General features: G+C 40.0%; 1 protein-coding gene across 1 annotated transcript in view; it reads right to left on the minus strand.

Moving 5' to 3' along the window:
* Positions 1-2,820: 2,820 nt before the first annotated feature.
* STIM2 (stromal interaction molecule 2) overlaps positions 2,821-27,708 on the minus strand; it is a 63,294-nt gene continuing 38,406 nt past the window's right edge. The window contains exons 5-14 of the mRNA XM_026037502.1: positions 26,248-26,362; positions 20,450-20,561; positions 19,681-19,796; positions 17,772-17,949; positions 16,713-16,890; positions 15,906-16,073; positions 15,598-15,698; positions 15,124-15,362; positions 11,295-11,496; positions 2,821-10,412 (exon numbers count right to left, since the gene is read on the minus strand). Coding sequence (XP_025893287.1) covers positions 9,932-10,412; positions 11,295-11,496; positions 15,124-15,362; positions 15,598-15,698; positions 15,906-16,073; positions 16,713-16,890; positions 17,772-17,949; positions 19,681-19,796; positions 20,450-20,561; positions 26,248-26,362 — 1,890 coding nt within the window. The 3' untranslated portion in view covers positions 2,821-9,931. The remainder of the gene's footprint in view (positions 10,413-11,294; positions 11,497-15,123; positions 15,363-15,597; positions 15,699-15,905; positions 16,074-16,712; positions 16,891-17,771; positions 17,950-19,680; positions 19,797-20,449; positions 20,562-26,247; positions 26,363-27,708) is intronic.

Genomic DNA, 27,708 nt, shown 5'->3' on the forward strand with positions numbered 1-27,708 from the left:
CTCCTTTCTGGGGAAAGCATTAGCTTTCATCAACTTTCATTTTACTCTAACTTTCATCTCAAGTCAAGGTGCTCCTTTCTCGTCTCTGATGCTCCTTCTGCTCCAGACAGCAATTAAATCAAAGTCTCTGGCAGTGTTCATTACAGCTACCCAGGCTGTTATCTTACCCGAGGTAACCCTAGGTTAAAAGAAAATGCTTAAAACATCACTTGATCTTTAAAAAAAAAAAAAAAAAAAAAACACCCCACACACTCATGGAGAGTCACCTATATCTGAGTATTTCTACTGAATAACAATTCAACAGCATATTTTCCCAAACTATATTGTTTTCTCATTTTTAGTTTGAGCAGCTTTTACTTCCCTCCCCCCACCCCGAAGCAATACTTTCATTCACAGGCCTCTTTAAGACCCTGCACCCCAAAAGCGTGATATTTTTAATACAATAAGTGGCAAAAAGAAAAACAATCTTCAGCAATTCAACAGCCTACTCTCCAGCTTCCCTTGTATGTACCTCACCTTCCCAATCATTAGGGCTCCTGCATTTCAAAATACAAACAGGGATAAACTTTCTCCTGTGCACCTCTCTTCACCCACACATTCTCATGCCTCCACCTACCTGCTGTAGTTTTAACTTACAATTTCTAAGCTATATTTATAAGCCTAACCTACACAGAATTGATGAGGATAACTGCAGAGTGAGGACTTTTAAAAATATGCAAGTAGCTGGTATGTAAGGAAACAGAAATGCAGTATAAGAATCAGAAATGGCCAGAATAGCAAGACACTAACTGGAAGATAAGACCTCTCCGAACTCAGGAAAACCTTGGCCTTCAGAACTGAAGCAACTATATTTTAGATTAAGGAGTTAGCCATTTAACTTCTTCTTAGAAACATTGGAGAAAATTGGTAATTATGCAAGTACAAGAGTAGGGGAGTAAAAAGAGGTTGGAGCAAACAAGTACTGCAGGATCAAGCTCCTCCAAGAAGGAACACATCTAAACTTTAGCTTTTTTTCAGGGATTTATCTGCATTAAGACATGCTTCCCCCTGTATGGCTACGTAAGCAGCTTAGTGCAAGGCCCTCGGAAGGCCAGGCTCAGGCAGCAACAGGGACATGGGGACCTTTAGGGAACTAAAGCAGAAGTGGCTTCACTAGAAGCACTAGGAACAGCTCAACAGGCAGGACCTTAGAGGAGAGACTACCCGGCCCATTTCCACCCTTGCCCCATTTTCCATTTAACCTGCACATGCAGGATGTTGTGGAATTGCCCAAGCCATGCCAGTGCAATTGGTAAGACCATCAGTTTGAAACACTCACATTTGACAAGCTGAGGAAATGGACTTTAATACATTGAAAACTCATCAAAAGCAATTCATCTGGAAAGAAAAATTTCAAGCTCAGTGACTGAATCCTAGTTTGCCAAAGCTGTTAGCAAACAGCTCAGTAACATCCCGAGGGATAAGGCCATTTCATTTGCCTGGCTGTCAAGTGTTCCAGTAAAATAAGACTTTTTGTTTGGTTTAAAATAAAAATATTAAAAACTTTAATAGCTCAAGCACAATTTGCACACGGAATGAATGGTAGGTCCCTGGTAGGAAAAGGTCCCTGAAGGTGCAGCCAGATGGCTGGTGGGATTTAGAAAACCACTTACATTGGGCTCAGCCAGCCTGCTTGCCTTCTCCATTTATACAGGGCAGGGGAAAAATAAAGCATGTTTAAGCAAGAATATTAACCCTCTAAAGCAGCAAGGTAGTTATCTCGCACAGACTAAGAATTTATTGCTTCTTAAGTGAACCATCTTTGACCACTTTGTGAGTAATCAGTGCAATAACAAGACCTCTCTATACAGGAAAATGCAGGGAGAGGATAAGCTACATCTGCTTCCACTTACCAGTAAGTCTGGGATTCCTCTCCAAGAGAAAAAATAATTTATTGATTTATTTTGCACTTTATGATCTCCACATGTGACCCCATGTTCCTCTCTTGCATTGCCATTCACTCACTTCCCTCCTTGCAATCTTGTCACATTTACTTACATGCAACTTCAGAAGCAAAGTGTCCAGTTTGCAGAACTGGTTGCAAGAGAAGTCATTTTAAAACATGCGGTTATTTAGGTGCAGTACAGAGTTGCTGTAAGTTAAAAGGAATATTGAACAACAAAGACTATTTTTGGGGAGAACAGTTTTTCCAACTGATGCTCATGCTCAGCAATGACAGCACCACATAATCACTCCAATAGCTGCTGGGATCTCAGCTGTAGCACCCTACCTAACAAAACTGCCTCCACCTTTCCTTGTCCTGTATTATCATAGATAAGCTTCAATAAAACCCCGTAGGAAAAGAAATCCTGGCCAAACTCTAAGCAGAACAAAATTTACCCCAAGGTAAATAATAAAATCAATGAAGTTTGCACACTCTGCACAGCAGTTTGTGATGAATTACATTATATAACATTTTTCACTAACGCAGTTTTACTTTTCAAAATGGAAGTCAGATTTATTCAACATTAAGTGTAACAACATCCGAAATCAATATCCATTTATGAAATAAAGCAAAATAACAACATGAATAAACACAAGAAAATACTGTCCAAGACTCTCCAAGCAGGACGTTTCTCATAAGACTCACAGAAAATATGATTTTTATGCAAACAAAGACTTAATTCCCGAAACTCAGTTTCTTCCAGTTGTAAGCAAATATATAGCTAATGGGAGGTAAACTAGAAAGGGGAATGAAATGCATCATGCTGTACAACACCAAAGAAATACTCCAACTGCATTTGTGTACAGCATTAACAACATGCAGTAGATGAAGTTAAAGCAAGTACAGTGTGCATATATCAGAGAAACCCATCAGTCTCAGGGCTTTGTTTCTTATTTTAGTTCAACATAAGAAAACAAACAGTAGCTAAGAGCAAATAGAGGAAGAGGAGAATCTGCATGGAGGACAACATGCCTTCGCAAAACAGGAGAATACTAAGTTTTAAGCTCTGTATGTTTACTTGTCTTGGTCCTCTTCTGCTGTATTACTGAAACATCTAGATCCAGTGATGGGCTTTATGCAAATATCTACATTTTTATGAAGCTGCAATTAAAAAGAAATGCAAATCACTTCAATTCTGCTCAGCTTTCACTCGGGCATGAATATGCTGAATATTCACTACCATTCAATCTTACCTAAACAAGAAATAACAGGGCAGGGTACATCTCCCAAACTGCCTCACTGAAATATAGAGTGTTTAAATTTTTAGTTATTGTTGCTTGCAAGCAGTGTAAAAATACACAAGCCAAACAATTTCATTAAGAACTACTTAAACTTTAGACCAAAATCTGGCATGTTTGTTGGTTCAAGCCAGTCCACAACCTGGCATGTTTCTCATCTGAGTTTGCTGTGTTTTGTTTCTTAAACACCAACTTCTTAAACAAGCCCCCCAAGTTCTCCCGTAACTCCTCAGCTAATGCAAAGTAAGCAAACACACATGCAAGTTACTGTAATAGCCAAATATAATTAACTACAAAGTTCCGAGCAGCGAGTAGCTCTGCATTCATCTCGGGAGGCTCCTTCTTCCCAAGAGATGATTTGGAAGCTGATGAACACAGGTCACCTGGGTCACTTCGAAAGGTCTCTACCTTCTGCTTGGGGACTTCAGGAACCTATTTTTACCATCTATCACATTTAAAAAGTGTTCAAGGTGGAAACAGTTTTCTGCAGAAACAACTAACTTATCTCAGTAAGAACAGACTGATTGCTGACAGTTGGAGATTGACTCTTGAAGGACTGGATATACTGGCCTTAATATTAAATTAGTTCAGATTGGAAAATAATTTTGGCAACTCAGTTATGAGATAAAATTAACACATGAATCAGAAATTGAAAAGGATAACTCATCACTCCTGTACCACAGCAGAGGCAATGCCATATGTAGTCCAAGTGAAGCAGAGCAGCCTTTTTGCAAGGATATTTAACCATGATCTAGTCTTTAAAAAGAAATTTCTACCACTTATTAGCAATTCTCAGCTGAAAAATGTCCTGTATAGTGAAAGTCAGTATGAATCAAGTATCAACACCTGCATATTTTTTGTAACAGCAGAGGGATCACAAAGAACTGTGCAGAATAAGAGGAATGTATGGTGGGGAGGGCAGGAAATCTTAATTCAGATGTCTTCACACATACTAAACCATAAATCAACTTTAAGACACACAATAGAAACCATGACCCCAAACTACTCTGAGATCTGCTGAACAGGTAACTTAATGTGACAACTATCAAATTTAACACTGGGTAGAAAATGGAGAAAAAAAGAAACCAAGCAATGCCCTACAAAGCACTTCCAAAGAAGAAAGTTTGATTCTTGGATAAAGCCAAGAATCACTGATCTCAAAATCCCACAATGGAATGGACCTTCCCATCACCTGCAAGCTGAGTGAGTTCTAACCATTGCTTAGTGCTTGGACTTCAAAAAAATCAAAGACTTGGACACTTTTTCATCTTATGGGACAAGCAAGAGGAATTTCTTATTACTCTACTCAAATGAATTTTCCTTAACTCTCAGAGACCAGTCTTCCCAGTTCTTTTCAGAAGAACAGTAGACACACACCCACACCACAAATTTGGTGGACTTGGGATTCACAGCGGTAGTGAAATGAACGTATGAAGCCATTTTATTTCTGAAAGGCCAAAATGGGCTGGTGCTTAAGCAGTGTCAGGTGCAAGGGCAACTGGCAGCAACAGGTAAGCGTAACAGATTTATCAGAATCATGTCTTCTGCTTAGGCAAGATCTGGGGAACTAAGTAGATATTCAGACCCAGTAAAATGGCTCTTTATTTTTTTCTTTCCCTGTTACAACCAAAATTCATTTTAAAAGCCAGTAATAGAAAAATTTCCTAGCGCTCAGAATGATGCAGTTTTGGCAGACTATTCAATAAAGCTGCAATGTTCAGGAATCAATGGCCTAGAGCAAGTCTAACCAAGCACTCTTTCGAACAGGACAGTAACTCATCGCTTCAGTCACTGCACCTGGAACAGATAAGAAAGCCCTGTTCATCCTGTTTAATGTATTGAACATGTAGATAATCAAATACTAAACAGGTCCATGAGCCAGTAATAACTTTACTTGGCTTCAAAGATATTTGAAGTTAAGCGTTCAGGTTTATTTATGTTCTTCTCTCTTGTTTTCAAGTTTTAATGAAAAATAAATGCTTCTTTGCATGCATTATAAAACTAAGGCAGTAATCCTTCTCCAGCAATGAATCTTGGAAACGGGAATGAAACTGTTCTGAAACTCTAAAAGATGATTGCATACGAAATACTAATTAAAGCTTATCTTTGTCCTGGCAAACTGTTTTCACAAATACTCAGAAGCAAAAGGCCAAAATCTTGGAAGTTTCCATTTCTAATTAATTTTATCTTTGCAGGCTTTCAACCAATTGCAAAATTAATTGCCTAGATCAGGATGGCATCCATAAACATCATGAGACAAAGAGGAGTCAAGTTCCCTTTGGTTCATTACTATCTTGCTGCCCTCCAAGCAAGAAAGCACATTCTTAAAGCAACTTGTAACCTTGACCAAGATGGACTGTTTCAGCAAAGTGCCCATCAGAAGGTGAAGGGAAACCTATTATGTAGGTGCCAGGGAAGCAGGGAGATAAAAAGGCTACTGAAACACAATTGCAACTGACAAAGTACAATTTTTACTTAAATTCCAACATTGTCCGAGAAGAAAAAAGAAAAAAACACAACCATTTTAATTTTAAACTTGACCACAAGTAACCAAAAAATGCCCTTCCCTTAAGTTTTTTAAAGAAAAGAAAAACCTCTCCCAAGGATCAAAGAGAACTACAGAAGGGTTTGTCTTTGTTCAGTTACGGAGGTCTGGGTTTCTCACTCTCCTTCACAGCCCTAATTGCCAATGTACTTTCTGATATGCAGGAAAAACATCTGACAGGGCCTACTATAGATGAAAGACTTAAAGTCTTCAGGGAAAACCTTTATGGACAGTGTCCATAAATGGGCCCTGCCTTGACAAAAGTTTCAACATTAAGTACTTAAATAAGCAAGAATCTTCACCATCTATTTTTAGGTTCTCCAATAGTTCTTGGAGCATGGATTTTAGCTATAAAACCCTCATATACTCTGATCACAACCAGGCTGAGTCGAGAGCTTAGGAAGTCCTGAGCCATCTAAGGCTGATGACACTATAAGAATCGTGCCTATGATGACTGACATGTCTCACAGAAATCCTAGTGGTTGGACTCACCAACTGCCAGCTAGTTCAGATAAATTACGTCACTAATCAAGCAGGGGAAGAAACCTCAACGGACCTTCTAAAGCACCTCATCATCTCCTCACTCATTGAGACGCTGACAGGTCTCATAGGACTGACTCATGCCATAGGATTGACCTGATTCACGCCAGGTACTTCTTTTAAGGATGGATTTGCACAGAAGATCCTCCTTAGAGTCATCGCAACATTTCAACACATCCTTTTCATACATACATATATATAAATAGAAATATATATATATATATAATGTAGCTTTACAGCAGTGGCTCAAGGAAGCCCCTCCATCCGCCAGATGCCAAATGATTTTACTGGAATACAAATTCGCACGGTAAAAGGATGCTAAAAGTTTTCACTTCTACAGTAGTCGCATTGCAGTTAGAATGTGAACAGATCTAGGAGACAAGATGTGTAAGGACTGCATTAAAATACTGAAAAACAAAAGAAAAACCTACGAATTCCAAATTAATTACAGCCTTAATACAATACCCAGTACTTCTCCAAACGTATTAACTTGACCTTTTAGTTCCATTAAGGTTTATTTTATGAACTCAAAAAGCAGTTGGGTTTTTAAAGAAGCAGCTATAAAGTTACAGGACAGTTGGTAACAAACAGGGTGTTGGAAGCAGTTTGTACCCCAAAGGTCTGGGGAGCCAGTTTGAAGCCAAAACCTATTCCTGTGATAATCTCACCTGATTTGTTTGTACAATACCATATCATTTGCTCTTAAGGTGCATTGAATTGCCGGCTCAAAAAAATACAGCTTTTAAGGATTCAAAGCCAATAAATACACAACCACTTCCACTACTCAATTTTCTTACTATATAAAACTGAACTTGCCTGTTTAGGCTTCTCAGAATTTGCGCTTGTATGGTATCAATGTCGGGATTAAGCAGTCCTCTCTACTGCCTCCAAAGTACCGGTTTTCAGATGCAAATTATTTACTCTTCAGTATCAGAATGTTCCCTCATCTTCTTTGGTAGTGATAAGAGTTCCTCAAAACTCACACTGCAAGATCTAATCTCCAGCTGCAGATTTTGCTTTAAAAATTCAAATATTGCTGTAATGCTTTCAAGTGCAGACTTCAAATCTGAATGTTCTTGTGGTAGTGGTCTTTCCCATCCAGGTATCTGAGGCAAAACAAGTTCCCTATTTTTTTTTTTTTTGTTTGTTTTTAAACATAGTTTCCCTTTGTACATGTCCAATATATTAGGCTTTTTAACAACTCCAAATGCTCCGCACTGAAATGGTTCTGATGGCACATCCCTCTGAATGACTCCTGGTAAGAGTCCAACGCATACAGAGTGCACAATCTTTGTTCACAGGCATGTTACCTTGTGATGATTTTTTTTTTTTTTTCAGCTATAGTAGTTCAGTTTGATGACTGAGAATAGCACAATATCATGTTCTCATTTTCTGTTCCTATTTGCTTCTTCTCCAAATATTAACTAACATTGGGCTTCCTCTCTGCTTCTTTTCTATGTTCACAATGTACACAATTTTCAACCATTCTTTGTTGGACAGTAAAACTGTGGCTGCTTTCTGTTCTCTTAAATACACCAATGTTCCAAGACTTTTAAGGTATTCACAGGCACATCTAATATCTCCATCCAATTTTCAATGTCCTGTGTTATCTAGAAGTCCTGGACAGTAGAACTTCATATCTCTCGAGGGAACAAAGTTTAAAGCACGGTCAACTTTGGATTTCCCAGGGTTGGGCTAGTCCACGACCCTTGTTTCCAGAGTTACTGCTTTCACTTGTTAAATAAGATAAGCAGATAGCAGCCTGCCACATCCATTGGATTGTGGTCCTGAGACTGTCAAACACTTTGAAATCTATCCCTACTGGTCCTCCTCCTCCTCCGTTTCACTGGCCACAGTAAATGCTTCCCTTAATCTCACCACTTCACGAGGACACAACTAACACCAACTACGTACAGTGGAACCTAAAGAGAAGATGAAAGGAAAACAATATATCAGTGTCAATTAGCTACAGCTTTTGTTGCAGGCTACTCACTAGCGAATAGTTCAGGCAAGCAGCGAGTTAATTCTTCCATACAGCGCAGCGTATACGTATTGGCAAGGAACATGGCCCTCATGGCAGGTCACTGGCGGCAGCAGCTGTCACTGAGACAACTAGCATACCCCTGTGGAAGAGCTGAAATTATTTAGTCATCACTGGATCAATTGCTTGCGTTCATTAGAGCAAGGAGGATTTCTTTGGAATGTACCTCTAAAGAAATTCTTGCTCGGTATTAACATTTTTTCAGACAAACTGAATAAAAGGCACTGTTACTCGAGCAGTACATTTGTTGTCTCCAAGTGTTAAAAAAAATCTTTCTGAACAACTAGCTACTGTTTCCCTAAGAAGGCTTCTTTGTTACCCCATAGTAATTTCGTCTCTCCCTATAAAAGCTTACTTAACATAAAAACTGCTTATCCCGAAGCATGTCCAGAGTCTCACCTTTATATCTATCTTTATATCTAAAATTATGAGTTAGTATAACAGTATGCATTATAAAATTATACCATTTACTTCAGACATGTCTGAACAGCTAGATTTTCAAACTATACAAAAATAAAGTGTATGAAATCTTACAAAAGGAGGACATTAAGACATTAATGGTTAATCCAAAAAATATAACAATAACTTACACACAGCAGTAAGCATAAGCAATGTAGCCTACAACAGCTTTTGACAAACAGGACCTCTGAAACAAGCATCAGCTAAAATTGGAACATTCCCAAGCACAATAATGTTTCCAATTTATTATCTTTACCACAGTACAAACGTTTACAACCAAGTGTCCATTGTCTGTCAGTCTGTAAACAAAAGCTACTACCCGCCCCCCCTCATCTAGGAGGATGAATATTTTCAGTCCTCGGTCAAGTTTCATATCCATCACTTGCATAAGGAATCAAGAGCCTCTCCTCTTGTTAAATTATCTATATATCATTTTATCATACAGCCTGCAGTGAAGTAAAATCACAGTGAAAGTCCTGGGAAAAACATGATCTTTACAGCAGGACTTGACCCATTCTAATAATAAACGCATCTAACAAAGCTTCCCATAATAAAAGCGTGGCATTTCCATTTCCAGAAATCGAGTCTATTAGAAATCCTAGGATCTACTTAAAAATGCCAAAAGATCTAAAAGTGAAAAGATCCATCTTCTCAGTCACTTTAAAGTCTTTCAGTTTCAGTCGCGGAGAGACTTTTCCAGTCTGGAAAATAGTAGTGCAATTCAATTAGTTCTACTTCTTATTTTCTTAAAGTCCAGTAGATAAACGTCCTAGCTCTATGGAAAGATAAGAAGATGCTCTGGTAAACAAGAAACTTTGGCAAGCCCCGGAAGGCTTACTAGTCCATTAAAGCTTAGAAGTCCAAAGTGGCTTAAAAAAAACGTTTATGAATAAACTAAACCCCCAGAAATAAATAGGCAGAAATGACTGTAAACTGTCTGAACTTTTTAATGATTTGTCCTTGACAGCTGGCATGATCTTTGACAAAAGAGTCAGTTAAATAGAGTTGACCTACAGAGCATTCCATTAGGGCATTCAGTCGGGAATGCTCGAATGGAATTACATTCAAAAGATTTAAAAAATATAGAGTTTTTATATCATTCCTGTAGGTTTATTCTGTCCACCTCACTTACTCTTCTTCTTAAAGAGGCTTTTTATTTTTGATGGCTTTTTGTTTTTTTCACCGTTTTGGTACAGGTCCTTTGGGATACTACTTATCCTAGGGAAAGGAGAGGCTTCCTGGCTGGGTTTACTGTCGCTGCTGGCTGAGGAGCACGAGGTGTGGCGAGGCTTCGGGAGGGCGATCCCGCTTGAGAGCTGGTTCATGCTGCAGGACTTCTCAAGTATTCCATTGTACACTTTGCTCGCGGGGCTAAAGATCATGCTCTTTGTTTCTGCCATGCCTACGCAGTCAGGAGAGCCCCTGGAAATATCTGCAGTTAGAGAAGAGGAGTCTCCCGTAGAGGACTCCTCCAATGAGAGTTCTTCCCGGGATGCCTTCTGAGGAGAGAGTGCCTGGTACATCTCAAGACTTGATGGAGGAGACTGCTTCCTTCCAACGGATGAACTGAAGGAGTCGCACTCTGAGCCTGTCTCCGGGACTTCCCTGAGTCAGAGCAAGCACAGGAGAAACACCAAACCATCAGGTTTTTGCATTTTGGAAAAGAAAAGAAAAAAAAAAAAAACACAATTCAGAATCAATGCCGTTAGCCTGGATGCACCACCCACACTTTTCCTCAGCAATGAGATGAGAAAAAAAACATTAACATGAGTTTTAACTTAAAATGTTTAGAAGATACTGTACTTGAAGAAAGCCACACATATAACAGCATACTCCTCTACTTTTGCAGGTAGATTATTTCCTTCATCTGTCAATTTCAATAATTTATTACATTTCTACTAACTGGAGACATAGTTGAATCACAATATTAAAGCTACAATGAAGCAACATTAAACCATTTGATTATCAAACTTTAAGACAACATTTCTTTAATCTTGTTTTGGTGGGCAGTCATTTGCATCTCGCTTCAAGGAACAAAAACTACTTTGCTGGCGCATGAAATCAGAGAAGTTATGAAATCAAATGAGATTCAAGCCTAGCATATGCAAAAAGTTTCTTCAGGACAAGTGTCCCTACCTTTCAACAAGCTCATTTGCTCCTTCCAAAAGGAATTTAACCTTTTCCTATGAGGCCATGTAACAAGAGTAGGTACACGCTCAACATGCTGTAAGAATTGTGTTACCATCCATCTTCTCTTCGCCCAGTAGCTGACATTGCTTTTGATCCTAGTTTCAGATGTAAAAGCCAGTAACACATTGTAATGGAGAATCAGGGTTAGTTCAGCGCACCCTGGACTGTAACATTAATTTCATACAACATGCTAGCTATTTACATACACACAGCAGTGAAGAACTTAACCTCTAATGTTGCACCGACAGTCACAAATCATACTATCAGATCCCAAGTGCTGCTTGCTAGTCTCCATACCATTGCTTGTCAGCAGAGAAGTAAATGGCTTCCTCCTCCTCTTCGGTTCGATAAAGAGCAGGGCAGCTCGACACAGACAGGATGTCGGGGTCAGGGGAGTGCAGGGCCTGTTGGGACTGTGGAGATGATGGCACAACATTGCGTCTCGAGCGACACAAGCTGCTGCTTCTCGCCAGCGTGCTGGGAGGTTTGACAATGGACCCTGAGGCAAAGGAGAGAAAAAAAAAAAAAAAGGCGGGGGGAAGAACACCAAACCCCCAAATGACATCAATGTTACTGAGTATCAAATGGCAGGTGTCTGCTACAGCCGCAATGACTCGTGTCAATCACCTTCCCGTTGCTCAGCTGGTGCAAGAAGAGGGAGTTTGGCAGTCAGCGCCTGCCTTGCACACTCTGCAAGTCCCTGATGAAGCACCTGAGCAACATCCCAGGGCTGCACCTCTGTGCCTGCCTGTCCACCAAAACCTCCCGCTAACCACCCTGTCCGCAGGGCAAAGGGAAAGGCCCTACTGAAACTCCCAACCCTTTGTAAACAAAAAAGAGTGGTGCTGGGAGGAGTATTTTACATGATACCCCGCATTTTACTTCTGTGGTGAGCTGCAGCTAAAAGAATCTTCCAGAATTTTACAAGGTTTCCAAACAGTCATTTGAAATGCACTGCATCAGTTAGAAGCTACACTTAGACACAGGAGAACAATTATCATATATAAATACACACACTATTAGACATGAAATATCTAACTCAACTTCACTTCAAGAAGGAAAATTTCCTATTTAATAAAATTTCCTTTTTGCAGACTGTGCATTTCAGGACATAACTACACTAATAGGAGGACACAGCAGCGTAAAAGTTGACCAAGTATCTAACTGGAAGTCACATAAGCTCCTGATACAATTCCGCCTTCAGAAGCTGATTAGACAGTAATAATCCTTCAGAAATAGGTCTACAGACCTATTTTGAGTCTCAGGATTTCTTATATCCCCAACTATTCCACAGAATAACAGGACAGGACATGCCCTTATGTTCAAAATGCTTACCTAAAAGAAAGAGCACATTAACATAATAAATGATTTTTGCAGACCAGGATGTCTGGCCTGCCTGACACAGAACACACCTTCCTTTGAGATGTCACTTTAGCCTCAGGTAAATTAGCGTCCATTGCTGGAATCTCAGAAGTTTCAGCTGCCATTGTGCTTTTAGTGCAGCAAGTCACCACTCGGGACCAGCAACTGCAACTTAGCTGCACCTCACCAACACTTAGACTGTGTCTCCTTCCGGGCTGAACAGAAAAGGGTGACTCACAAGTCCGAGCATGACAGTTGTCATGTACAACTCAACCTTCTGATTTTACGTTTGATGAACTCTACACTGACCTGAGGAAAAGGTGTACACAGATCAAAAACAAGCTTGTGTCGTTAAACGTTCCTAAAAAAGCAGGTGTGAACTGAGAATATGGAGGCCCTTGAAAAATATCTGGATTGCATACATACATAAATTAGATGCCACTCTGCTTGCCGATGTAACACACAAAGTGCCCCAGTACTGAGCTTTGAGAGAAACTATAAGCATTCTGGATATTGTAAGTCTATATACACAGGATTACAAAAACTCTAGCTAAGCAAATGTAACACTTAGAATTTAATACAAATTAATATATCAAAGAATCAGCTGAATACTGATCAGTCAATAGAAAGGGAGAGGTTTCACTGTCCCCGTCTCCTGAAGCCCTTGTTCTAAGTCTAGTTCATATGTTTCCTTAGATCCTTTTGTTCTTTAGCCAAGGATTAACAGATATAATACTTTAGACTGCTTTAGACTATCACACTGATTGCAGAGGCACAAAGAAGTCTGACAGACTTCCAGCTCTGTTCATTGTGAGATCAAGGATGCTGGCCAGGAAATGGTCCAGACCAGACAGTTCAGTTCAAGTCCAGACATTGAAACAGTCTTGCTCATAACTGACCTGTCTGTAGACTGTATTTTGCCTGAAGTCTCATGAATGAGACAAGCCACTTTGCTTCTGTCCTTCCTCATGTGCATTTGTCTTTTTTTTTTTTTCCTGAAGAATGGGAATAATTTAGTAGTTATCAGCCTATCATACAGTAATTAGACTCCTCCTAAATTGCTGCTCTCAAGAAGATATCATTTAACATGTTTTCCCCCCTCTTTCCCCAATTCAAATCTTTCCATTTTTTTCACTGAGCATAAATAAAAAATATTTTTTTTAACCTTCAAAGATAAGCTGCTACTTCTCACGTGATGGTTTCATAAAAGCAGGCTATAGTACCGTGGCGAAACTCAGAAAACATTTAAAGTTCTTGTAATTCTACTAAGACATCTTTTATCACTGAATGACACAGTACTCATTACCTAGACTTCCAAAACAGCTGAAATGGGCTAAATGTAATCAAAAATTGAAACCACAAGGGCATAAGCATATAACAAAGTTTAATTTAAGTATGCCCTTATAAACTGCACGGTCCTTCTCTAATCCTAGTTGCTCTGAACCAACTGCACTTTGTTCTCTGGCTTCCTTCTCATGAAATAACCTAACAAGAAGGCTGAGTATTCTCAGAGAGCATGACTAAGATTAGTGGTTTAGGGGTCTGATGCACTAAGTGGCTTGGTATTTTAGACAATCTGGAAAGTTCTGATAACAAATAGAGTACTTGAGTACTTCATTTTGAAACTGATAAATCTTTACTCTAGGCATCACAAATCACTGTTTCTTTAATAAATACTGTTGCAAAGGTTTAAATCAAAGCCTTGATAGTGAAGGACAAGCTGAAGCAACATTATTCTTTAACAGTGACTAAAAGTCACTGTTATAGTGTCACAAAAGGATTAATGAACTTTAAAAGAGGCATGTAGGGTACTGTCAAAATATTCGTCCATCTCAAAGAAATCTGTGCCTCAATTTCACCAAAACAAGTCAATAAAACAAGTAAAGTAGAAACAATTCTCATGATGCTCCTTTTCAAATACAGTTCTCATTTCTTCTGAGAATGCAAGCCCAGGAAGAAAAGTGTACAAATATGACAGAGATTTCTTCCCTAGTCATTCTTCAGCTTGGTATCCCTTGTCTGAACAGTTATGTGGGAGCTCATCTTTTTAATTTGCCTCTGGAGTCCAGTTAATCACATCCTCTATAAAACAGGCTCTTGTATTGACGCAATGACTCAAGGCACAAGGGTGGTCCAAATCCCCAGTGTGTATCTTCTGATCATAGTTTAACTGAAGCTGCATTTCCCTCCCTTCAGCATTTGGCCTCTTAGCCTTGTTCTCAAACAACCCAGTGCATCCCAACACAAACATTCTGTCTGGAAGCTTCCCTTGGACAACAACAGGATTTTGTCCCAGCCATTACAGAACATTTTGAAAGCGCTGCCTCTCTCAAAGGGTGTGATCATCTTAGTAGCTCAAGGGACCCCTCAAAACCTCCGTCCCATCCTCCCTATGGTAAGAAAAATGAGCTAAGAGAACTTTTGCATTATAGTTTACAAATTTTGGTTTAGGACCAACCCTAGCACAATGATCAGACTTTTGAATCCTTAGCCGCCGCCTTCTGATTATCCCTCTTCTCCCCTCCCCAAAAATAACGTAGGAATAAAGGTTTGTTCTGTATTACTTTTATTGCAAACCCCAGCAAACCATTCTCTACAAATTCCAGCAGATGTACTTGGAAAACTACATAGCATTTTGTTCCCTGAGACTTTAGTCCACTTGTTACATTCCAGCATTCCTCTCCCACCTGCCCTTACATTTGCCCCTCAATTCCCTCAACCTTCACAACTTTCCTCCTTTTGCTTTGCTGAACACGCCACTTACCATGAAATTGTGAAACTATCGGAGGAGTATCTTCATCCAAGTCATCAACTCCCCCAGCAATCGGGTAAGGAGGAATGGAAACGCGGGGCATCACTACCCAGCTGTGTTCAGAGTACAGAGAGGATGTCAAGCTCGGGAGCCCAGAATTGTGCGCTATTTGGAAGCCACAAATCTTCTCGATCTGCTGCCAGCGATAGAGCCGCTCTCGCAAACACGTCGTCAGCTCAGAGAGCGCCTTCCTGAAAAAAGCATACAAGGTGAAAACTGTGTGCACTGTTCTTACAGAGCAATGGCTGTTCAACCATCCCAGCACACCAGGAAGCATTAAAGACTACAAATATTCCCACTACAATCTCCAGTTTCACTTAAGAGCACAAAAAACACATCAGAGGCTAAATTCTACATCACAATTCTTCGCAAAGCCTGTTGTTCCAGGAATAAGTGACAATTAACTAAAATCCTGCTAACTCTTACTTTGCTTCAAGTATTTTATGGTCCACATCATCCAGTGAGGAGCTGTGTGCAACATGCAGTGTTCCAAACACGGTGCTTCGCTTCTTTTTTATCTTTTCTGCCTGAAACACAGAATAAAATTAAATGCATAAGATAAGTTATCCCATTAATGCAGGTCATGAAACACTAGCAATACTGATATGCAGGATATATCTGCAAAGCAGAAAAACTATCCAACCTCTCAAGCAAATAATTTGCACCTGCTAGTCCATATATCAGAGCACCAGATCAGAAAAGTCTCTAAGTGGCTAAATAATAAAAGTTAGTACCTCATCTTTGGCAATTGCTAATTGCATTTCTGCATGTTGTCTTTTGATATTGTAATACTGTACTTCAACTTCATGTGTTAACTGAAGCCATTTCTGCAAAGCTTCAGGAACAGACCAGTTGCTTCTCAGCTCAAACTCCTTCTCAGCCTTTTTTAAAGCCATTCGAACCTATCAAAAAATATAAAAGTTTCATCAAGACCATCACTAGAACCGACAGCAGAAGTGAAATATAAACACATTTTCCCCCCTCCGCAGAGTAATAACCCTGAAGTTTTGCACAGCTTCAATGTGTGCCAGTGGCCATTAAGAAGGCAGATCAGGCATTTGTGAACCACAGTATATCACTTTCCACATTTTATATTACTCTCAGATTTTTTTCCTACCAGTATAGTCGCAAACCTGATGTTTCAATATACTTCTAATGCAAGAAGTTTTGAGTTAGTTCTATAAACTAATCCATTACCACTCAGAAGAATGCAACAAAGCTCTTATTTCTGGTCTGATAACAAGATAGTAAAAAAACTTCTTCTGGTGTGTATTATGTTCTCTACACTTAAATACATGATGAATAGTATATTGTATGAATCATATATAGTATTACGAATATAGCCTAATACACAATCCATGTTTCTTTTCATAGCTTTGAGAGCATTTTACTAGACAATGCATATGACTGATGGACAATGACAAGCATTAAGTGATTTATATTTTTTCATTGAAATCTAGCATCAGAGAAATGCTCTGATGCTAAACATCAGCTAAAACCATCAACTTAAAGTCAATGCTAAAATTACAGTTTGCAGGTACCTGTACTAGCTCTTCCTCTGCATATTTGAGCCTGCTCAGCTCACATTCAGCTCCTTCCCTCAGCTCTCGCAGTCGATGGGCTTCCCGTTTTGCATCATTGATTTCATCCATCATTTTGCGCTCCAGATTTTGCTTTTCCACAGCAACATTTCTGTTTTCTTCTTGTGCCTTTTCAAGCCTGAGGTGAGCAAGAATAAGAAAATATACAGTGTATTTGCTACAAGTCTTGGTATAAGTCAACAGAAGGAAGAACAAGAACATGCAAACAGCATGAATCAGCAGCAATTATATCCAAGCCAGTAAGAAAACTGCAGGCCACAATACCAGATAAAATATGGACACTTTAGGGTGAACCTTCATTAAAGATGTAAAGGGAATAAAGTACCAAACAAAACCGACCTACAGAAGGCACAGATATACTACAGAAGCTACCAATTAAAAAAAAAAAAGAGAGAGAGAGAGAGAGAGATAAGAGATAATCTCATTTCTAAGTCAAGAAACTATAGATTCCGAGGTAAACTGTGATTTATGAAAAAAAGACCACAAACAAAAAACCCCCAGGTTTCTGACTCACAGAATCATAGAACAGTTGTGGTTGGAAGAGACCTTTAGAGACCACCTGGCCCAACCTCTTTGCTCAAGCGGCAACAGCTACAGTAAGTTTCCAGGGACCACATCCAATTAGGTTTTAAAGAGCACCAGTGATGGATCTGATACAACCTCTCCACATAGCAGTTTCAATGTTCAACCACCCCCCACAGTAAAGAAATGTCTTCTTGTTTAAGTGGAAAATCAATAAATAAAAAGACAACTGAAGCTCTATATTCTTTACTTGCATCCTTAGGTTCATATTACATTCTAAAACATCCAGACACAATTTTAACCAAAAAAATGTTACTAAAATGGGAATTTCTGTGAAAAATGAAGATGAACAAAATTCAAAGACAGCTTAAAATCAAGTCACTTATGACTTTAAACAATCTGTATTTGTACTTCACCTCAAAATAAAAACAAGTACAACTCATTGAAGAGTTGAGGGGGTTTTTTTAGTTCTTATACCTTTCCTGCAAGTCAAGAAGACTTTGCTCTGCTGTTTGGAGACTTTCCAAGTCCTTCATCATTTTTGTGATATGTTCTCTCGAGGTCCTGTTCTGAGTGTATGCAAACCAGCAGCCACCAAACCCAATCACTATAGAAACCGTTAACACAAAATCCTTCATCCAGTTGTGAGGGGGACCTGAACAGAGAACAACATGATCATTATCTACACAGTTGGTACAGAAAGCCACCGTGGAAATGGCCTGTTCACAGCCTACAGGTGATGGAACATGATGCTAAACAGAAATCCAGCTCATTTATCTCAAACCTCCTCTCTGACAACCCCCTTTCCAAAGCATCTGAGAGGATTTCCAAAGCAACATACAAAATCTATACTAAAACTTTACATCACATACAGCAAAGCTCTATAATCTTTTACATGACACAGTCTGTATCTTTATACAGAGTTTAATTATAGCCTTACAAATTGCAACTGGAAAAACTAGGAGAAACTTTGAAGTCAAGCTATGCTTTGAATAAATTCACACTAATCTGTTCCCTGCACTATTCAATGACAAGAAAAAAGTTCACTTGTCTGAAATAAAGTAGATTTTTAAAGGACTCTACTGCTAGCAGCAACACTCAAAAAGCAAAGTCTGAATTCTAAAACTGTTTTATCTGACATTCAGATGCAATTTGCTTGTACATTTTTTGCAGTTATATAAACTTCTGTAAAACAGACATTTAAAACACAACTTCTGTTAATTCTGATCGCAAAACAGGCAATTAATTTCCTAATGTGAAGATTGGAAGTTTAATTGCTTCAATATAACTAGTGCAGCATATATCAGTTTTTCAAGAACCTGGGGCTCTGTTTTGAAGAATAACCACTTCAACCTAAGACTTAACCAGGCCTTGGATTTTTGTCTCTATGACTTCAGCAGACCACGGCCTTGTCCCAATTCTATCGACTAAACTAACAGTCAAGTATGAAACACCAAAGCACGTTTCAGATCATGACAGTTACAGCTTAAGAGCTGCAGATCCATAACCAGTTTCGTTGTGGATCTGTTTCACATCACAAGGGCTATGGGGACAAACATGCCACGGCTCAGCAGCTCTGGTAAAGGCCTGTGCAAGAACTGCACTGGTTTCAGGGCTAATCAGCTTCCACCAGCAGCAAGAGAAGAGAACAAAAAAGAATCTCAGCTATGATAATGCTGCATAACTAAGCCGCTATGGCAGAATTAAGCATCTCAGAACTGCTCCAATGGAAGAGGGAGCCCTAAAGATACACATGAAGACAGTGTGTTAGACCCCCTGCCCTAAAAATCTGACTGCCCAGGGCTGTGCTACCTTTTTAAGAGCCACTGCCTAGTTTCCTAAACGACCATCCAGCTCTCAGAGGGCTTCCTAATTCAGGGATACCACCAAGCAAGCCTGTGGACCACTGAAGGTAAGGAGGCATCTCCATGAGCTAAAATGGAGCAGATGCTGAACTGTAACATTAAATCCAAGCATACTTAAACCCAAGTCTGCGCAAAAGAGACTGGGACTGGCTCTGCACCACTACCACTGCCTTGTTTTGGAGGATAGGCTGTAACGTTAGCTGGAAGTAGTAACTTAAACACAGCCAAAAACACAGATAGGGTTTTTTTTTGGTGACAGAAAAGGCAATATACATCAGTCTAGGGAGGGATATACTAAAATTACTGCAGAACCTTACATATGCCAGCAGCCAGTTTACTCGATTCCAACACCTTGAGTGCTTTTTCCTTCCAGCTCCACAACACATGCCAAATAATCCATCAATATACATCTACAAAACAAAACAAGCTGTCCTACATACAGCGAGAAATGTCACTGAAACCATTTTTTATACTGAATTCTCACAATTCATGGTAAGAAATAAAACAACAAAAATACTAACGTGTGAGTGGTCCAAACAGAACAACATCCAAGGCTTTCAGCTGAAGCTTCTGTCTGTGGCTCCGGTCAATTATTTTCAGGTGTGAAATCATGAAAGCATGTTCATTTGCTGCAATCCTGTTAATGATACAAGAGTGTTACCTACTTCTTCGTAAGCTTTAGCCAGAACTGGTCAAAGTGTAGTCACTTTTCCCACACAGTTTTATATATTTTTACAGCGACACAATTAAAACAGAATAGGATATATGATAGTGACAGTTGTGTCATCAAAAAACATCTCAGCATGTGTTAGAATGAGAAGTATAAAACGGTATTTTCTGTTTCCTATTCTTTACTTTCTGAAACCGTTTCAAAATAAATCTACTAGGCACAGACAAATGGTACCAGCTTATCTGCAGGTCTTGTGTCACCCATTCTTCTAAATGCAATATTGGAATCTAGCAGTTAGGCTCAAGAGCAGGGGTTCTGCCAACAGTGCTGATGTTTACCCAAACAACACGCTAGAAATCGTGCAAAACGAAGTTAGATACCATACACAGTCATCACTGTCAATAAAAGCTGCAGCAGCAAGACATAAGGTGGAAGGAGTGGCAGGAAGGAAATTTTATCTGGAAATAATTTGGCAGGAATAATAACAACATTTCTTCAGAATCGCACTTCTTTTCTTGCATTTGAGCACATTTGTTTAGGCTCAGACAGTTGTTCCAAAAACGGACAAAAGCAGCAACCTACAGGGAATCATTTGAGACTGACACAGGGGGAATATTCACCTGGGAAGCGTTGTTCCTTTCACATTGCTGTCTCTAAAATTCTTTTCATATTGGGGCAATTCAACAAATTCTGACAGCCACTGAAGAGTCTCCTCTTGGGTCCAGTTATGAACTGGAAGAAAAACATTTGCTTAATAACACTGATAATCAGAAACAGCAGCAGCATGATTCAAAAGGCAAGTGACAGAAAAGCAGACTACAACAAGCAAAGTTTTGTTTTTTCTTAATATAATTATAGATAAATGAGTACTCACCTTTGCTAAATATGTTTCTGGCATTTTGCCATTTTCATTATATGCTCCTCACAGTAGCAGTCCAGGCAAGTTTTAAACAAACAAGTGTGTAACCAACAAGAAACATGTCTTTATTAAAAATTCCAGAGAATATTTGAGATTTCTCTCCCCCCTCCCTGAAGTAATACAGTATCTTGTGACTTTTATCTACTGATGTGAACCTCAATTTTTTTCCTCTGGCCTCTCCCAGGACAAGGCCTTATCTGCTTGTTTTCACTAGAATCTTCATAGCAGCTCATGCCTTCAAATGACAAAAAAAGGGGGCAGAAAAGACCAAAAGAAAATATTTCAGAACATGTCCACACAACATGACCATTTAAGTCACTCCTAGGACATTCTGCATTATACAAAATAATAATCCCACTGAGAAAATAATATTTTAGAGTGTGTAGATTAGGTCAATTTTCCACTGGATTCATAACTGCAAGGGTCTACATAGCCGTTCATAGCTACAGATGCTATAAGAAAACAAGGAAATGCTATCCACAGATTTTGCTATAAATCATCAGCTTCTGGCCAATACATGCTCCCAGCTGCTGCTGCTTCCACCTTCACACTGCCCAAAGCAGGGAGCAGCCGTGCTCTCCTCTTCGCTCTGCAGCAGCTCGTCTGCATCGCAAGACAAACCCCAGGACCACCACCTCCTGCACAGGGGTCTATTTGCATGAAGAGACACCTGATTTTAAGAAATATTTGCCCTCTCAAGCTGTACTTGCATCTGATAACACTGGGCACAGGTTTTCTTTGGGAAACTTATGTCCTGAAGGCACATTCTCAGTGAACTTGCACAATCACTCCTGAGAAACAAGTGGCTTAGCACTCAACAGGAAAGCTGCAAACGGCTGAAACTTGTGCTAGTTCAAATTCCTATTGCAGCCTACTGCACTACCACATGTACACCGAGAACAAAATTATTCTTATTTCCCTTGGTATAACTTAAAGTCAAGTCTAAACACTTCAGATTCTCATCATTCCAGATGACCAGAACCAGAACACATTTCACAGGTCCTAAAAATAGGTCTCTAAAAAGTTAACGATGCAAAACAGCTTGCCTTATATCTATGCAAATGGCTACACACACACCCCGCCTTTTCAGAAGGACACTCTCCCATTTCCTTCTGTGCTCTACTTTGTCATATTATTTCAAGATTCGATGCAAGATGTTTCAGCTTCATTTACAAACAGGTCATTTTCACAGGTCACTGTAAAAGCTCTCAATTGTTTCTCAAATATGAAACAATAATATTTACAAGTTATTTTGAGCATCTCAGAAAAAGAATGTTAAGACTGAAGAAAACATCAACTAAACTTCTCTTCTGAAAGTGTCTTCACAAATTCATTTAAAGAACACTGCTTTGATTTGACACAGCCAAAACAAACCACAACAAACCACCTATACATTTAAGAAAGCTAGGTGAGATACACAAACAGGAACTGGACAGAAAACTATTCAAATTATAGCAGTCAACCACAGCCAGGCAATGCATGGAAGGTCCCAAGATGAAGCTGCACCACATGTGCAACAGTTGTACTCAGCTGAAAAGTCATTTTCTGCCTTTTTCCCCCCTGGAACCTGCTGTACCACTTACAGGTTAGCTCTGCACAGGCAGAAGGTCAGAGTCGGCCCCCTGAGGCCCTTGGTGTCCTGGGTGGGACAGAACCGCACCAGCCCCTTCTTCCCCCCTTCTCTAACTGCTCTGGAAGCCCAGATTTACCTCTCCCTCCCTCCGTTCTTTTTTCAGTTGATATCTTCTAGTTCTTCCAACACTACTGAAGACAAATCAAGCAATACTTGTGACAAATACATAAATATATTCTAACACAGCACACAGCACTGAAGTAAATGGGCCTTCTTATTCAGCAGCAGCAGTTGTGGCTGACTGAAATGTGATCGGAGAGGAGGGATCTCTGCTGCCTGCGCTGAAGGTCACGGGAGCCTGTTGAAACTCGGCTCCTTCTGCACTGCCAATTAGAATGTGACAGCCCCTATTAATTAGCTGAGGTAATAAATGTTTCCTTATTTTAAGCACCTAAAAAATAGTCCTTCAGATCCTGCAGTAGCAGGTGATGACTACTGTGTATTAAAGGCATAGAACAAAAAGATTAAGCATAAAATTCTTCCCTCACACCTACTTCAGACAGTGTGAGAGAAAGGATGTCAGCAGCATGTCCCAGGCAGGCAGCTGCAGGAGCCACAGGCTTTACTCCCCTGTGCAGCACTTAGCCTTGTAGGAACTGCTCTATTCTTGTTCGCTTTTGTCATCTGCAATAACATGACTGGAAGTGAGAGAGGCAAGAGCTGCTTCAAACTGATCCAGCACAGGAGTTGCTCCTTGTCAACCTCTGTTCATGACTGAAAAGAAGGTGGGACTGCCTGTCACTTCATTCATGTATTATAGCAAGGAATGAATGATAGCCAAATACTAAGTTTAAAATTGAGAATACGTGAACCAGGCAAGACAATGTCACCAACTTCAGACAGTTCTGTATTGAACATACAGGAGGATTCAAGAGCTAGTTTTGCTTTAGCAGGACTTTCACCAGCAGCATTAGCACAAAACAAGCTGTTGCCAGCACACTTTTAAACAGTATTGAAAAGCAAAGGAGACAGAAGCAGCTGAAGTGCGCAGCTAAGGGCAGATTAGCTTTTCAAGGGTTTGACATTAGAGCTACTCTTACTTCCCCTTGCAGAGGAGGGGCAGCCTGCAGCAGGGTGCTGCTCCCAGCTGGCCAGGCTGCTGGGCACGGCCATCCTGGGCACGGCCTCTCTGCGCTTCCCAGCCCACAATCCCAAGACCCACGGCAGCCGCCTGCTAAGAAGGGCCAGCGCGACCGCAGCCTCTCCGTGGGGCACAACTGCCTCCTCCCGTTGCTGCAAGGCCACTTGCTGTGCTGTGCGACCTCGGGCTAGAACCAGGGATCACAGACGCACATGACAGAGGGGAAAGAAGGGGAGTTAAGAGAAAAATAAAAGCCACAGCGAGGGTGGAGCTGTTATAGAGAAGTCCTCAGCTTACAGAGCACCCTGCGCATTGCAGACCAAGCAGCCCCAACGGCAAGGCAAGGCTTTCTGCAATCTGGAAAACCAACCTCTGAGAGGGCTCATTAGTGTGCCAATAATGAAATAACGAAGCAGTGGGGAACCCCAGGGCTGCTACTACTGTTTCATATTGCCACAAAAAGCAAGTTTGAGGGACAGTGCCACATTCCCCCAAACGGCAGCATCTTACCCATTCCACAGACAGGTCAGCAGAGACAGGTCAGTAAAGACTCACCTTGGGTTACTGCCAAATTGGTTCCCTCTTAAGCAGGGCTCTCAAAAGCTCTGCACTGATTTTAGCCTCCCTTACTGCCAAAGACCTAGACACCTCTCTCCTGATAGCACCCAAATTCACACAGGTTCAGCCCCCTCTGTGAGGGAAAGGTGGCAGACACCCCTGAGAAACAGAATTCCTTTGCAAAGGAATTGCATGAAGGCTGAAATTCAGACACACAAAGCAAACAGCCATCTACCATCTTTGCTGCCTTCACAGCTACCACTGCCTTAAGGCCCCTGCAGAAAAAACACCCAAGCTGCACCTTCCAATTCAGCCCACAAAACACCAGGCTTGAATTGTTTAAAGACTTGAGTACACACATAAATCCTGTTTAGTTAAGAAAGAACAGGAGACAGTCAAGACAAACACCATAAAACAAGCACACACCAGAAGGACTTCTGGAAGGCAGCTGCTTCTTGTGCTTCTAACACTTGCTAGTTCTTTGCTATGGCTCTAAAGTTCCCTGTCTACGGCCTCAGATTACAAAATCAAAAAGTCACACAAAACGTAAAGAACAACTAAAATTACAGTCTTGTTTTGTACCAAAGGACTCAAAAGTACATTGCAACACAGCAACATTAAGCTAGGTATGGCTGATTTCAGCTATGACTTGATTCTTTCTTTGCATGAGAACTACAGCAGCCCTCAGTTCAAATTTCTATAATTTGCAGCAGCACAGAATATCCCCTAAGGATTCAAAAAACCCACAAACAAACAAAAAAACCACACTTTAAAGACTCAAATTTAACATGGATGCAATTTTCAGAGTTCCACATAAACAGTCACTTCAAATACCCCTTCCCAAGCTATTAAATATAACCTCCACTTTTCTTAATCCCAGGAGACCAACAGACAAGCAAGTGTACTTGCTTTTCCATAAACTGTGCCCTTTACTTCTTCCCTCAAACCTTATTCATCTTTTAAGACTGATATTTTAAGCAGAACATGAACATTTCACATTAACAGGCACAGTTCAGAAATCTTTATGGAAAAAGCAATTCTGCTCAGCATAAATTAAGGTGTCGTAGATGCAAAAGACACCACAGGCCAATGGGAGTCTAATAAGGGCTTCCCACTGGTGCTACTTCAGTTTCCTCAGCAGGATTCAGAGCAAAGTCACCATAAGCAACCACAGCACAACGTGACACTCCTTCAGTAACAGACCTCAATCTTGTAAGGCCAACTCCTGCTGTTCACTATATTCAAGAGAAATGTGCTAAGCTGTATACAACAGACAGATCTTCTGCCGTTACTAAACAGTGGGTTTTAAAAGAGTTAGCCATAAGCTCGTAACAGTCAGAACAATAACTGTAGTCAAGTAATTTGCTCTGCAATTCTCTTCTGCTGCAGTTTTAATTTAGTTGCAATATATTCATTCTGCAGAATCCTCTTTAATAAATACCTGGAGAACATTTAAAGAGATTGGCCTAAAAATTACTGACCGAAATCTAGACATATAGCACATACAATACCCAGAAAACACTTTTAATTCAACTTAGTATATTATCCCATACTGCATTCAAATGACTTCCTATATTAGCTGGATCAATGACATCTTCCTAGTTTTATTCCTCATTGGTTGCTACTTTGATATCAAGTGATACCAACTTTTAGGCTTGTGTTCACCACGAGCACACCTAAATGGGAGGGAAAAAGCAGGGCAGGGAGCCTAGGTAGTTATTTTGATTCAAATGGGGGGAGTGGGTGAGGATTATTCCAATATCACCAAGAGAAACAAGGTTTTTCAAAACACTATAGACAAAGAATTTCAGTTCTCGATAGCCCAAAAGCATTTGGATAAAAATAAAAATACGTGGATTTTTTTTTTTTTTTAATTAGTATGCTATATTACATACATTTTAAGAAAAAGAGTCTGAGGGCAGACTCTAAGGCTTGCTTACATTAAAGCACATTTATCAGCAGTTCAATGCTTGCAACAGTTACTTTCATATATTATAACTTCTTACTGGTGCCTATGCCACCTATCTCAATTTATCCAGTACATTCAGAGGAAGTTAACACCAGCTGAACTGAGCTTTCATTTGTGTTTACATACTATCCACAGTTCATAAAAACCAATACCAGTTTTTCAGGATGCTTGAAAAGAGACAGTGTAATTCAATTGATGAAGATTAATAAATTATGTTTTTTTAATAGCCATTCTTCCCAGCAGCTCCTTTTTACCTACCTTCAGAGGTTTTCCAGCGTTTCCACAGATCCTCAATGGTGATGTGTTTATCTTCCCTGTGCAGGTGACTGTGCTTATTGGAGGCATCCTTATATTGCATATCTTCCCTTAGAAACTGAAGGAAAGGAAAAACATGATATTAAATTCCAATACAGCAATCAATTTCTAAATAGAGGCTGCAAGTGAATCAGGCAGAAGAGAACCGTCATTAACCCTTCTCCACACAAGCAGCACATGACTCATGCAAGGTGACCACTTCAGAGGCTCAAAGGGGAGATTAAGGCTTCTTTCAGGAAATGCTGCTGCAATCAGATCCCAGGAAAAGTGAAGCTGCAGTTATTAGCACAACAAATTTGACAGCACTAAATACAGCTTAGATCTACAGTTATTTATCATGAATGCATCAAGTCCTACTGCATGCTTCTCTGTTTTAAAGATAATCACTTCATCTAATTGAAGTCAAGCCCACGTGTGATTTGAAGACACCCCAGTCCTTTCTGAATGAATCCCTTCCAAACTCCGCTATTCCGGCTACATTGCTTATGATGGGATAAAGGTTAGCTACATATAAAACCTTTTCGTTAAGCAACCAAAAAAAATTGAGTTCTTTTTCATCAAATTAAAAAGCATAGTTATCTTAAATCTACTTTTTCATCATAAAAAAAAAAGCCCTGAACAGTTGTATTCCAAGCACAGAAGATTACACCAAGCTATCTCATTCATTGCAACTCACAAAAAGTCTCATCCAAAATACTAAACTTTGCATGTTTGCAAAGCATACGACCAAAACAGAGATCATGCGATCACGTCACTTATACTTATGGTATACCAATATCTACTAAGTCACAAGCAAGCAAGTTTTCTCCCAACATGAGCCAAAAAGCCACGGAAATGGAAACGTCCTGGAGGATATCATCACAGCTAGGGGCACTGTCAGGAAAAGTGGATGCCACAGACACTTAATAAGTCCCAAGCTGAGGAACAGTCCACTGTTGTCAGTGTCCTTAGTTCCTCCCAGGCTGGGATGCCAGTGGTCGAGTGCAAGTTCAATTGCACTGTTGCTCCAGTTACTATACCCTAAATTAGTCCCTTTCATCCTCTCTTATCTGCTACCTCCCTTTCCCCACCCCCCCTTTTTAATTTATTTACAGATTTAACTGATATTTTAGAGCTACAATTCAAAAGAGAGACAGGAAGAGACAGAGATTTATTACAGATGTGAAGGACAGATGAGATCCAAATGAACAGGATACGCAGGAAAGAACAGAGAATAAATACAACTGAATGAGACTAACTCTGACCATACTTTCTAATATCAGAAAGGTCCAGGATGCTTGCAATAAAACTTCCTTTAATAAGCACAGCTAGAAACATATATGCATGCAAGTACATACACATGTGCACGTATATGTATATAAACACACACATACAGTGTGCGCCTTGCTCGTCTCCAGGCCAAAC

The sequence above is a fragment of the Nothoprocta perdicaria genome, unplaced genomic scaffold (genome assembly GCF_003342845.1).
Source record: "Nothoprocta perdicaria isolate Ctin4 unplaced genomic scaffold, notPer1 scaffold_2, whole genome shotgun sequence".
In the NCBI taxonomy this organism is placed as follows: domain Eukaryota; kingdom Metazoa; phylum Chordata; class Aves; order Tinamiformes; family Tinamidae; genus Nothoprocta; species Nothoprocta perdicaria.